This window comes from Berghia stephanieae, chromosome 2 (genome assembly GCF_034508935.2).
Source record: "Berghia stephanieae isolate SIO BIC M18660-M18661 chromosome 2, UCSD_Bste_1.3, whole genome shotgun sequence".
Lineage (NCBI taxonomy): Eukaryota > Metazoa > Mollusca > Gastropoda > Nudibranchia > Aeolidiidae > Berghia > Berghia stephanieae.
This window is the reverse complement of record NC_088361.1, coordinates 69,817,278-69,829,808: the sequence shown is the minus strand read 5'-3', so window position 1 is coordinate 69,829,808 and position 12,531 is coordinate 69,817,278. Positions and strand designations below refer to the sequence as shown.

Sequence of the window (12,531 nt, the reverse complement as noted above, 5' to 3'; positions counted from 1 at the left end):
GACCTGTTTTACTTCATTCCTTTTATTTTGCATTGTTTGTGTTATAGTCTAACAATATTTGTCAATCTTTTGGGCCACATCAGCATTCAAAAACACGTGTTTTTGTTGTGTCAAAATAAGGTCAATACGTTATAGTCCTGTGCTTTTAAATGAAAGAAAACAAATGCTTTATATATGAAAGAGAGATAGTAGATCCCAAGAGCATGAGACAACGAGTCCAACTCAACTACGGTCCAAAATGCATTTATATGACGCTTACCATGTGGAAACCATGATCTTTTCGCCTTGCAACATTCATTCTTTCATCACCTGGTGACGGAACAGCGTTTGGACAAGAAATGTAATACAAGACATGAAGCTCAACGGGAAAAATAGAGAAATAAGAAAATGTTGCTTTAAACAGAGGTACTTTCGAGTTTAACGTTCTACAAGGAAATTTATCTATGAAATACCCATTTCATCGTATTGTTTCTTTCGTGTAGTGACTACAAGATCATTGTTCCTCAACACATTATCACACTAGATATGATACTAAACCAGAAATGTGCTCAACGTTCTGTAACATACACACAAAAAATTTCAAAAATAATAAAGCCATATTAAGAGACTGTTTAGAATAAATGCACACGAATCAATAATGCAACACTCGTCTGGCTGCAGATATGAAGCGCCGCTTATGAAAGGAACGACATTGACAAAAAATAAAAGTAGTGAACCTGACTCATATAAGATGCAACGGACAACAAGACACAACACTATATAGTAGTAACAAAAACCAAATGTGCAAATCATGTACGGCGAGGGTCTTGGATTATGGATGCAAGATGTAGGTCGAGAGAAGGGAGAGATGGAAGAATAAGATGTATATATATATATATATATATATATATATATATATATATATATATATATATATATATATATATATATATATGACTTGAGTGACTGACTGATCATCCAATCGGGACGCCTCGGCTGCCTCTCTAATCATCCGTGTCATTTCCTTCTTCTGTTCACGGTCTTTTGCTGTGGATGCTAATTTCACAAGGTCTTCCTTTGATTTTAATACTTTGTTATTTTGAAAGCGTTTTAGGTCTCTATTGAGGACAGTGTGAATTGACGTGGGTGGTCTACCTTGATATTTTTTGTGTCCAGGTGGGGTGAAAAAAGTATTCATGGCTTTATTAGCTGGTATATTTACATCTCTTCTGAGTACATGCCCAAAAAGCCGCCATCCTGCTTCCAGAATTTGAATAGATAAGGGTCTTTCATTGCATTTTTCATACAGTGTTTTATTGCTTATTTTTGTGGGGTATCGTATATTCAGGACTCTTTTCAGTCCGAAGAATTTGAGACCAATTACTCTGCTTAACTCAATTAGAAAATCGTTCTCCCTGATCACACTGAATACAATTACACCGATTGTTGAAAATTATTTGTCACATAGTCAAAGCGGATTCAGGACGGAGAGAAGTACTGCAGATGTAGTTTGGACTCACAAATGGCTTGCTGCCAAAACCCTGTCAGAAAAAATAGAAATAGTTATAACAATAACAGGAATAGATATGTCTGCCGCCTTCGATACTATCAATCGCCAATACTTGTTAAATATTATGAAAGCAATAGTTATGGAAGATGAAGTTAGATTAATCAGATTCCTTATAAGTGGAACCTGGATAACGACCAAAATAATCGGTGCCTCAGAGAATAAATCATTCCTTGGTAACATCGGTACACCACAAGGATACAGCCTAAGCCCTGTTTTATTTATCATTTACCTAAAAAACGATTTAAAAGATGTGCGTAAATCTGTTCCTTCGGCCCAATTACGTTTTGAAAACGAATTCCCCATGGAAATTGCATATGCAGACGACATTGACTTTATCGGCTTCAAACAAGTCAATGTAAATGACATCCAAACAGCCTTACAAAATCACCAACTGTACGTTAATACTGACAAAACAGATGTAACCATACTGTCAAGGAAGAAAGATGAATGGAGAGCCACGAAATGAGTAGGATCATTAATAGGAGACAAGGAAGACTTAGAAAGAAGAAAAAGTTTATCGACGGCTGCACTAAATAAATTATTACATATATGGATTAGAAAAGATAAAATAAAATAAAATACTAAAATCAAATTATACTTAATTATAACTATCGTCTCACCACACGATACTTTATTATAGGAAACGATATATATTATGATGTACTCCCATACTAATAGACGGGGGTCATATAGGGGTGATACGCAACGTGACTTAATATCAATAGCACTAATTATCTCTTTCACGACGACGCTTTGTACATAATTGTTTTGATACATCACTTACGCCCTGTTTTGGAACTCCGGCTGTCCTACAACACATTCTGCGCTAGTACCATGATATCGAAAGGTTGCTATAATTGTGTCAAATGAAAGGGATATGTGTCCCGTTACCTCAAAACGGTATTAGGTCGGGTTGATTTACATGCTGAAAAGTGAATTTGTATCCAAAGTTATCTGTCAGGATTTCAGTGTGTTGAAAACTAAGATTTCACATTTTTGACTGTTTGACATCAGGGTCATCCCGACATAATACCGTTTTCAGTCGATGCGCCTCATGTATTTTAAGCAATAGACAATTGATGAATTAACGCACACTCATACGATTTTATATATTTTGGAATTCCTGTTTCCGATTTTCAAATCGTTTCTCTTTTCTTGCATTTTATTGACCCTAGCGCTTGGTCAACTAAGTATAATAGATGCCATATGGTTCAAGTTTATTTCTTAGTTTCTATATGTTTTCCCAATATTCAAACAAGAAATTTGATTAAAATAAAATCTAGTTATTGTGTATAGTTTGATCTTCAGAAGCAGACACGGATATCATAAAAATTAACCACAACAGTACATGCCATCATAATATGATACCTAGTCCGTCGGTTTTAGGTTACGAAATATTAATATTTATACCAATGAAGTAATATTCTTATTTTAACTCAGTCATCATTGTTGAAGGATATACGGATTATCCATTTTATAAACATTAGCACACATATTATATCAGCCGTTTATCAAACAATGTGTTTGTGTGTTGTTTGTACGGAGCTTGCCTCATAATTTGGTCATATCAAAGTCAGTAAAAAGTATTTTTTATTTAAGGAATAGGATAGTTAAATAATTGTAGATTTACAATTAAAGTCACCATTGAAAAAAATAAGACAAAGGGAAATTGGTCTAAATAGGAAGAGATGTAGAATCAAGGAGCATGCCATCAATGTACTTTGTTTGAGATTACTTAGTCTCATCAAGACACCAGCACAGGAAGCAAATAAGAGAAAAACACTCACACGTTTACAAGATATGAAAGAAGACACAGCACATCAAGTGACTTCATCATGGGGGTTGTCAAACAGTAAGTTGTCACAATCAATAGTTTGAAATCATAAATGACGAGTAAATAAGTAATGGTGTGTCATAACTTAAAGCAGGTTAGTTTTAAATATCAAACCATGTGTGAAAGCATGGATATTATAATCGCTTGTTTTAGTAATCTGCAAGTGTATTTTGTTGAGGAACTTTTAAAACCTATAAATTTGTAACTTGTAATTACGTTTTTAAATTAGCGTCGATTTAGATGTAATATACCATTACGATATTTCGTTTTTATCTTTCAAAATCAATTTATATATAATTCATTGATTGTTGAATCATTGTTTATTCATTCCAATGTATTTATTCCGTGATATAGACAATAATTAGGGTAGATACAGGCCTCACAGATCGGACCTTTCTGAGCATCCTGCACATCGAAATATCTGGACTGCATAATCTCTGTTCTTCGGAGTCTCAATTGAAGCGCCCAACCCCCTAAAGAATTGACGTAAAGACGCCAGCACTTTCTTTTTACGTCTATTCCAAGGAAAAATGGAATAACCCAGGCATCAGACAGACGTTAGGGCGAGGAGACTTTCTCAAGACCAGACAGCGCGGCGGATTGCCCAGCTCAGTACCTTATGGGTACAAAGCAAAGAGAGACGCTACTCTTAAAGTACATATTACACAAATCCGTAAAAGACCCATCACCAAAGGCTCAGAACCCAGACGAAGAAGAGAAACAATCAAAAATATTGATTCAAGAGACAAAAAAAAAACAGTTATCAAAATTACACACAACCATTTGCAAGAATTATACCATACACATTACGTTTTCTCAGCAGACCTATTCGCAAATGGAACGCATTTATCACCAAAGTCACGGATATTAATAGATCACTTGACGTGTGCAAACACATAATAATATATTTTATGTTTTGTTTCATGTAGGATTTGTCAATTTTATGGTGAAGGATCCTAAAGGGGCTTTTTGTAAAAAAATAGGAATTGAAGACTTGAATGCACAGCAAAGCAAGATAAATTTCAATAACTTATTCAGAGGTTTCCGCTAAATTACTCAACGCCTGAATGGTCGTTACGGATTAGCGTCCGATTTCTTGTGAAACAGAATTTTTGTCATCATTATTCTCTCACTCTGATATCCGGTATTTTGATCTCATTTTGCCTGTAAACACGTTAGTGGTCATGTTGTCAAAGCATAATTCATCATGTCCACAGTATGCCCCATTCTGCTAATTAGTCAATCAATCATTAAAAGTGTGTATACAGCCAGTCGACAAAACACGTGAGAAGATACGTTTGACCAACAGAATTATTGTTTGTATTTTTAGTAGGAATGAAGAATTTAGTGTCACGAAGGTGAAATATTTGCCAAACACAATTATAGGCTCGGTTTAACATTGTTGTTATGAACAATATATTACGTTGGCGTAGAGTATTTACATTGCAACAATAAGTCATAACAATTGGGGTTATTAGACATGGAAATAAGTACACATTGAGTGTCACGAATCCATTCTAACCTTTGGCTATGTTATTGTGTCTGACGCCATCAAACAACACGAGTATCACAATAAACTTGTCTCTCTCATAATTTCCTCCCTATGACAAATAGCTTTAATGGGAAGTAAAATTCATCCCACGCCCTAAAATTTTCTATTATCCATTTATTCATTCCGTAATCTATAACAAGACTGAAGTGTCACGCGAAATAGTATCTTTGTTTACCATTGAAAACCTATTAGCCAATGTGTCCAACAAACAAGGTGGTAGCAGCTTCTAATGGTGCTCACACTACTGTATGGTATGCGATCGAACCAACCTGCAAATTCCGTACCACACTTGTACTCCGTCGCAAACCCACCCGGAAGCTTCGTCACAACGCACCGTTGAATTATGCTCCATAGTGGATCTCCTACCTTGTCGTAGGTGGGGGAGCTGGAGGCATATCGCGGGCAAAGGAGTAATTCCGGTCGACCGTCACAAGGCCATCCAGGATGTCTAGCCTATAGCGGCCATCTGAAACCTCACCCTGATATGTGAATAATAGAGATCCAACTCGGGATGGCCGAGGTAATAATAATAATAATAATAATAATAATAATAATAATAATAATAATAATAATAATAATAATAATAATAATAATAATAATAATAATAAATAATAATAATAATAATAATAATAATAATAATAATAATAATAATAATAATAATAATAATAATAATAATAATAATAATAATAATAATAATAATAATAATAATAATAATAATAACAATAATAATAATAATCATAATAATAACCATAATAGTAATAGTAATAATAATAATAATAATAATATAATAATAATAATAATAATAATAATAATAATAATAATAATAATAATAATAATAATCATAATCATAATAATCATAATAATAATAGTTATAATAATAATAATAATAATAATAATAATAATAATAATAATAATAATAATAATAATAATAATAATATTAATAATAATAATAATAATAATAATAATAATAATAATAATAATAATGATGATAATAATACTAATAATAATAATAATATAATAATAATAATAATAATAATGATGATGATGATAATAATAATAATAATAATAATAATAATAATAATAATAATAATAATAATAATAATAATAATAATAATAATAATAATAATAATAATAATGATGATGATGATGATAATAATAATAATTTTGGCAATCGAGGCATTCTCTGACTAATTTGGATTTATTTTAATCATACTGAACGCATTTACTTGTTAATATGGTTTTGCATTTGCAACAATCACTTTAACTAGTCTTTAAAGTGGACTTGGGAGTAAATACAAGCTTTTGTTAGGATCAAGCTTTAGCGATGGGGCTGTTATGCAGGCTGGAAAAAGGCCTTTGAGAAAAAAGCTTTTACACTTACATACATCAGGCATGAATATATGAAAAGCAAACTTTCCAAGAATTCTTAGTATACTTAATAGGTGTGAATCTATCAATACACAACACATATTATGTACACATACATAATAACTCTAACACAAACACATACATACACACACACACGCACACTCAAACATATATTATACATATTATATGTATATGCATTTTACTTGGCTATCTCCTCACATACCATCATCATGTTTTAATATTGAACAATATTCACTATTTCGAGGAGATCGGACTAATGTAAATAAACGAACTGGGGGTGGGGTGTGCACATATATTAACAACAAATGGTGCCACCCCAATAACTGTCAGATAAAGAAAATGTATTGTGACGATTATATTGAATTTATTACTGTTTCGTCACGACCATATTACCTACCCCGGGAATATACTCATGTCATCATCATCAACGTCTACATTCCACCATCATCAGACAACACCACAGCGAAAAATATTTTGAGGAAAGAAATACAGGACATTCAAATTAAGTCACCCGATGCCGTATTGATGGTCACTGGCGATTTTAACCAATGTAACGATTTTACTCTCCCGGGACTTCATCAATACGTGGACTGCGAGACAAGGGACAAAAAAACATTAGATTTATTCCTGTGTAATATTAAAAATAGTTATAAATGTTTACCCCGTGCCCCATTAGGTTTATCTGACCACTGCATGCTCTTGCTACTTCCCACCTACCGCCCTGTTTTTAAACGTGTAAAACCAGTAAAGAAAAGTGTACAGATCTGGAACGGAAGTGTGTGTGAAGATTTGCGTGGTTGTTTTGAATGCACTGACTGGAATGTTTTTATCGAATCATGTGATAGTGTGGATGAGCTGAATGACTGTGTGAGTGAGTATTTAAAATTCTGTGAACAGCTAGTGTCTTGTAAAAAAGAAATAAAATATTATCCTAACAACAAGCCTTGGATAACAAAAGATCTAAAACTTTTATTGAACCAAAAGAAAACTCTCTATACTAGTGGAAACAAAAAAGATCTGAAAACAAAACAAAAAGAGATAAAGAGGGTAATATCTAGTTGTAGAGACAAGTACAAAAATAAAATTGAAAAATGCTTTTCTTCTGGGGATATATGGGACACGTGGCGGGGGCTTAAAACTGCTGTGAACTATAATCCAAAGCCCACGATTATATCAGAAGATATCGAAATTGAAACTTTAAATAAATTTTATTCACGTTTCGACACAGCAAACAAATTTGATATTGAAAATGAAAAACATAAATTAGACAGGGCTTTGGAAGATGAAATGGCTGTTGAGGTCAGTGAAGAGGAAACGAGATTCGTATTTTCGAAACTAAACGAGAGGAAGGCTGCTGGGCCGGATGGATTGAAAGGAAAACTATTAAAAGAATGTGCCCACCAGCTTTCCCCCATTTATACACATATTTTTAACTGGTCCCTCCAATGCGTTTCAATCCCTGAAATTTGGAAAACTTCGAAAATTATTCCTGTTCCAAAAAAAGAAAAACTTGAAACTATGAACGATCTCAGACCTGTTGCACTGACTTCAATAGTCATGAAATCTTTAGAAAAACTTGTTCTTGTTAAAATTAGGAATCAGTTTATGCCATTGAGTGATAGTCATCAATTTGCTTACAAACCAGGACGTGGCGTAGAGGATGCCATTTTGCTGTTTACAAACAACATCTACAGGCATCTAGATCACGCTAGGAGCTATTGCAGATTGCTTTTTGCAGATTTTTCTTCAGCGTTCAATACAATGCAACCTCAGTTTGTTGTTCAAAAATTGACTAGTCTGAATTTAAACAAGTATATAATTGCTTGGGTGCTCGAATTTCTTACGGAGAGAGCACAATATGTTCAATTAGGGCAAAACAAATCTTCCTGTATAACTACAAATACTGGCGCTCCTCAAGGTTGTGTATTGTCCCCTGTATTATTCACAATATACACGAATGACTGTAGAAGTCAAAACCTGAGTGTACCTTTAATAAAGTTTGCAGATGACACCGCTCTTCAAGGCCTCATAACAAATGGCAACGAAGTGGCTTATAGGCAAGAAATTGATAGATTTGTGTCTTGGTGTGATGCCCACCACCTAGAGCTTAACATAAGCAAGACAAAGGAGCTAGTGATTGACTTTAGGAGAGTGAAGGAACCGATAGAACCGTTAAAATTAAAGGACCAATTCGTCCAGCGAGTTCCTCACTACAAATACCTTGGTGTAACGATTGATGACAGGCTCAAGTGGGATGAATACTTGAAAATAATTAGGCATAAGATGTGCAGACGTACATATTTTTTATCGAAACTCTCTCAGTTTAGAATAGATAAAACCCTCTGCACATTATTTTATAGAGCAGTAATCGAAAGTGTTTTGTCATTTTGTATAACAGCTTGGGGAGGCAATTGCTTAGCAGTGGAAAGGAACAAAATAAATTCAAATATTAAAAAATCCATTAAACGCTATATAAATGATGTTGACGATGTAGATCTTTTATACGAGAAATTTTGTATAAATAAAATAACTAAAATATTAAATGACCAGTATCATCCACTAAGACCATCAATTATTATGTCAGAAAGAAGTGGTCGCCCTTTCTCTATTTCAACGAAAACAGAGAGACACCGAAAATCTTTTCTGCCGTCCAGTATTAGGCTTTATAACAACAAGCAATAATCATTTTATATAATTATTTCTCATTTTTACTTTTTAAAAATATAAATATTAATTTATTAATTTATTTGTTTTGCAATCTTTTCAATTTTCAATTTATAGTGACAGTTTTAACTATTTTACAGTGTTGAAATTATTCATATTATAAAGCGCAGCTCTGGTTATAGAGCTGCTCCTTTTTTATATATATACATCCTATTTCCATTGTATTTTTATCTTATGTGTAAATTATAACACGTCTGTACAAAAAATTTCCTTTTTGGGATGCAATAAAGTATTATTATTATTATTATTATTATTATTATTATTATTATTATTATTATTATTATTATATATAATATAATATATATATATATATATATATATATATATATATATATATCCATATATAGATGGACGAAGACGTCCTAAAATATCAAACTCGAGCTTTCTTTGCTTTAACTCTATCCATAATCAATCGGGTTACACGGACTTCTTAAGGTTGGTATCTATTCTATATTATACTCCATCTGTTACAGGAACGGTCGTGTTTTCTTATACAGTATACGCATTGATTCTGTTCAGTTTTATTTTAATTGATTATTGATTAAGATTAGACACGCATCAAATCGTATTTTATTTTCAACTACACATTGATCAAAATGTTACATTTTTTCTTATGTTCTCGTGCAAAAGAATAACAGTTTGTTGTGACAATGCTATGATAAATGTTTCCCTTCTACACGTTAGATACTCATTATCTGAGAGGATATGAAAATTAAGTTTTTCGCTTACGATAATATATGATTAGAAAAACATATACGTTGCTCAAATGATATTTACGTTATAATGGAACGAAATTTAAGTCATTTGGCTCTTTGTTATTGATAATTTTGGTGATTAGTTATCATTAAATAATGTCAATAAGACTATAAACGTTCACGGATACGCATAGTTTGTGTGCCGGTACGTTATATCTGGCTGGTGGATATTGTGAGTATTTTATCTAAACACATTGCATCAATGCCTTAAGAAAAGTTGATATCAAATTATAAACAATTGTTCCCCCCCCCCTCCCCTCTCTAATGGAAATTAATTGTTTTAGTTAGTTGAATAAACTGAAGAAGATGCGAAAGTACAAGAAGAGATTATTATTTTGGATTGTATGGATTTCACTTCTTTTTATTGGGTGGATATTCATATTAAGGCACAAGACAAATCTATCATCAATATCATTTTCAGAATCGGCATTGCCCTTTCAAAAATCCAAAATGTTGGAGAATCCCATTAATCGATACTTGAAATATCGCCAGTCAGAATATCGCAGAGTGGGTCCTGGAGAATTCGGCAAACCAGTTGTTTTGCGGGGAGAAGAATCAAGGATTGCAAAGGTACTAATGGAAAAAGAAGCGTTTAATGTTAAGGCCAGTGACAAAATAGCATTGGATAGGGCTTTGCCTGATGTGAGAAATTACAAGTAAGTTTCATCTTTTCACATTTTAATTATGCCTACTTGTTTAACCCCCCCCCCCCCCCCTCAAAAAGCCCAAAACAAAACAACTTTTCGTTGCACATGATTACCAACCAAACCTCATAATACTAGACACGTATCTGTCCAGTCACAGTATATCCCTTAGCCTAGAATTTTAAAAAACGTACTGTTTTGTGTTATTACGTTATTAGTTATAATCATTCATCTAAATCTTCCATTCTCATTTCCTGCAAGAGACTTTGTTCTTATCCTTTCTTGATCCTACTGCCCCATGATTGTATGTTTCTCTACTACTACTACTACTACTACTACTACTACTACTACTACTACTACTACTACTACTACTGCTACTACTACTACTACTACTACTACTACTACTACTACTACTACTACTAGTACTACCACTACTGCTACTACTACTACTACTACTACTACTACTACTACTACTACTACTACTACTACTACTACTACTACCACCACTACTACTACTACTACTACTACTACTACTACTACTACTACTACTACTACTACTACTACTACTACTACTACCACTACTACTACTACTACTACTACTACTACTACTACTACTACTACTACTACTACTACTACTACTAAAAATAATAATAATAATAATAATAATAATAATAATAATAATAATAATAATAATAATAATAATAATAATAAGAAGAAGAAGAAGAAGAAGAAGAAGAAGAAGAAGAAGAAGAAGAAGAAGAAGAAGAAGAAGAAGAAGAAGAAGAAGAAGAAGAAGAAGAAGAAGAAGAAGAAGAAGAAGAAGAAGAAGAAGAAGAAGAAGAAGAAGAAGAAGAAGAAGAAGAAGAAGAAGAAGAAGAAGAAGAAGAAGAAGAAGAAGAAGAAGAAGAAGAAGAAGAAGAAGAAGAAGAAAAAGAAGAAGAAGAATGATGATGATGATGATGATGATGATGATGATGATGATGATGATGATGATGATGATGATGATGATGATGATGATGATAACAATAATAAAAATAACGATAATGTCCTTTGTTATCGCGATAAACGTCGAAATCACATACTACTATAGCCTTACAACGGTAGTAACGTCTACTAGATATCCGAAAACTATCCTAAACATTAATTAACCGGTTTCAACCCGCCCTACAGTTGCGTTAAAATGAAGTCTCTGGACGGGGATTGCAGATGTGCGGCGCCACTAGGCCCACTTAAGCAGAATGACTACTGTTAGACAGGTCTGGGTACAGAATCCGGGATTCCCAGTTCAGGAGAGACATCTTCGCCCAGATGAAACGTATTTTTTCCAAGTTCAGTGAACTTATTGTAATGATCTGCTAATATTTATAATGCTAACGCCCAGATAGCATGAAATAAACAACTGATAGGTACTCTGGCCTCAACAACTACGGTCAAAGCTAGATAAATAAACTAACCAAACCATGGTATCAAAATATGTTCACATTACATGTAACAAAGTCATAATGATATCACGCATATCAACCTCATAGGAATAGAGACGTAAAGTATGCAGAAAAGCTGTTGATGCAGACTATTCTTCAATGTAATCCACTCCCCCCTTGTTAATGAACTGAATCAGGATAAAACACGAAGCTTCTTGGAGATATTTTTGTTGGAGAGAATGTCTTCTTGTGAATTGCAGGTTTTTTAAGGTTAGCTTGTCTTGTTCATTCCCATATGATTCTTTGTTTTGGAGATAGGGTGGTGGGACGCGTCTGCCAGTTGTTCAAACTTAATTTTTCATTGTCCGATGTTGGTGAAGTTTGAGCGATTTCTCATAGGTTTGAAGTTTGCGTCTTCGTCACTAGGGGCGTAATTGCGTGTCACCTGGAAAATGCCATATCGTTATTCCACTTGTGGCAACACCTATGACTGATAATACTGCGAATGCCATTGTTGAAAAAGGAGTTTAGAGACTGAAATGAGGAAGATGGACGTCAAAACTATTGTTCCCTATTATGAAACAGATGCAAGACCACGAGATACGATAAAGAGCTTCCCACAACCAGTGTGATTATCATTTTTCATAATGAAGCGTGGTCCAC

At 33.4% G+C, this 12,531-nt stretch overlaps 1 protein-coding gene across 1 annotated transcript in view; it reads left to right on the top strand.

The window, feature by feature from the left end:
- The first annotated feature begins 9,576 nt into the window (after positions 1 to 9,576).
- Positions 9,577 to 12,531, top strand: part of LOC144965431 (putative N-acetylgalactosaminyltransferase 9) — a 22,726-nt gene continuing 19,771 nt past the window's right edge. Inside the window, exons 1-2 of the mRNA XM_078900769.1 lie at positions 9,577 to 10,459; positions 12,454 to 12,531. The exon at positions 12,454 to 12,531 is cut by the window's right edge and continues 89 nt beyond it. Coding sequence (XP_078756895.1) covers positions 10,110 to 10,459; positions 12,454 to 12,531 — 428 coding nt within the window. The 5' untranslated portion in view covers positions 9,577 to 10,109. The remainder of the gene's footprint in view (positions 10,460 to 12,453) is intronic.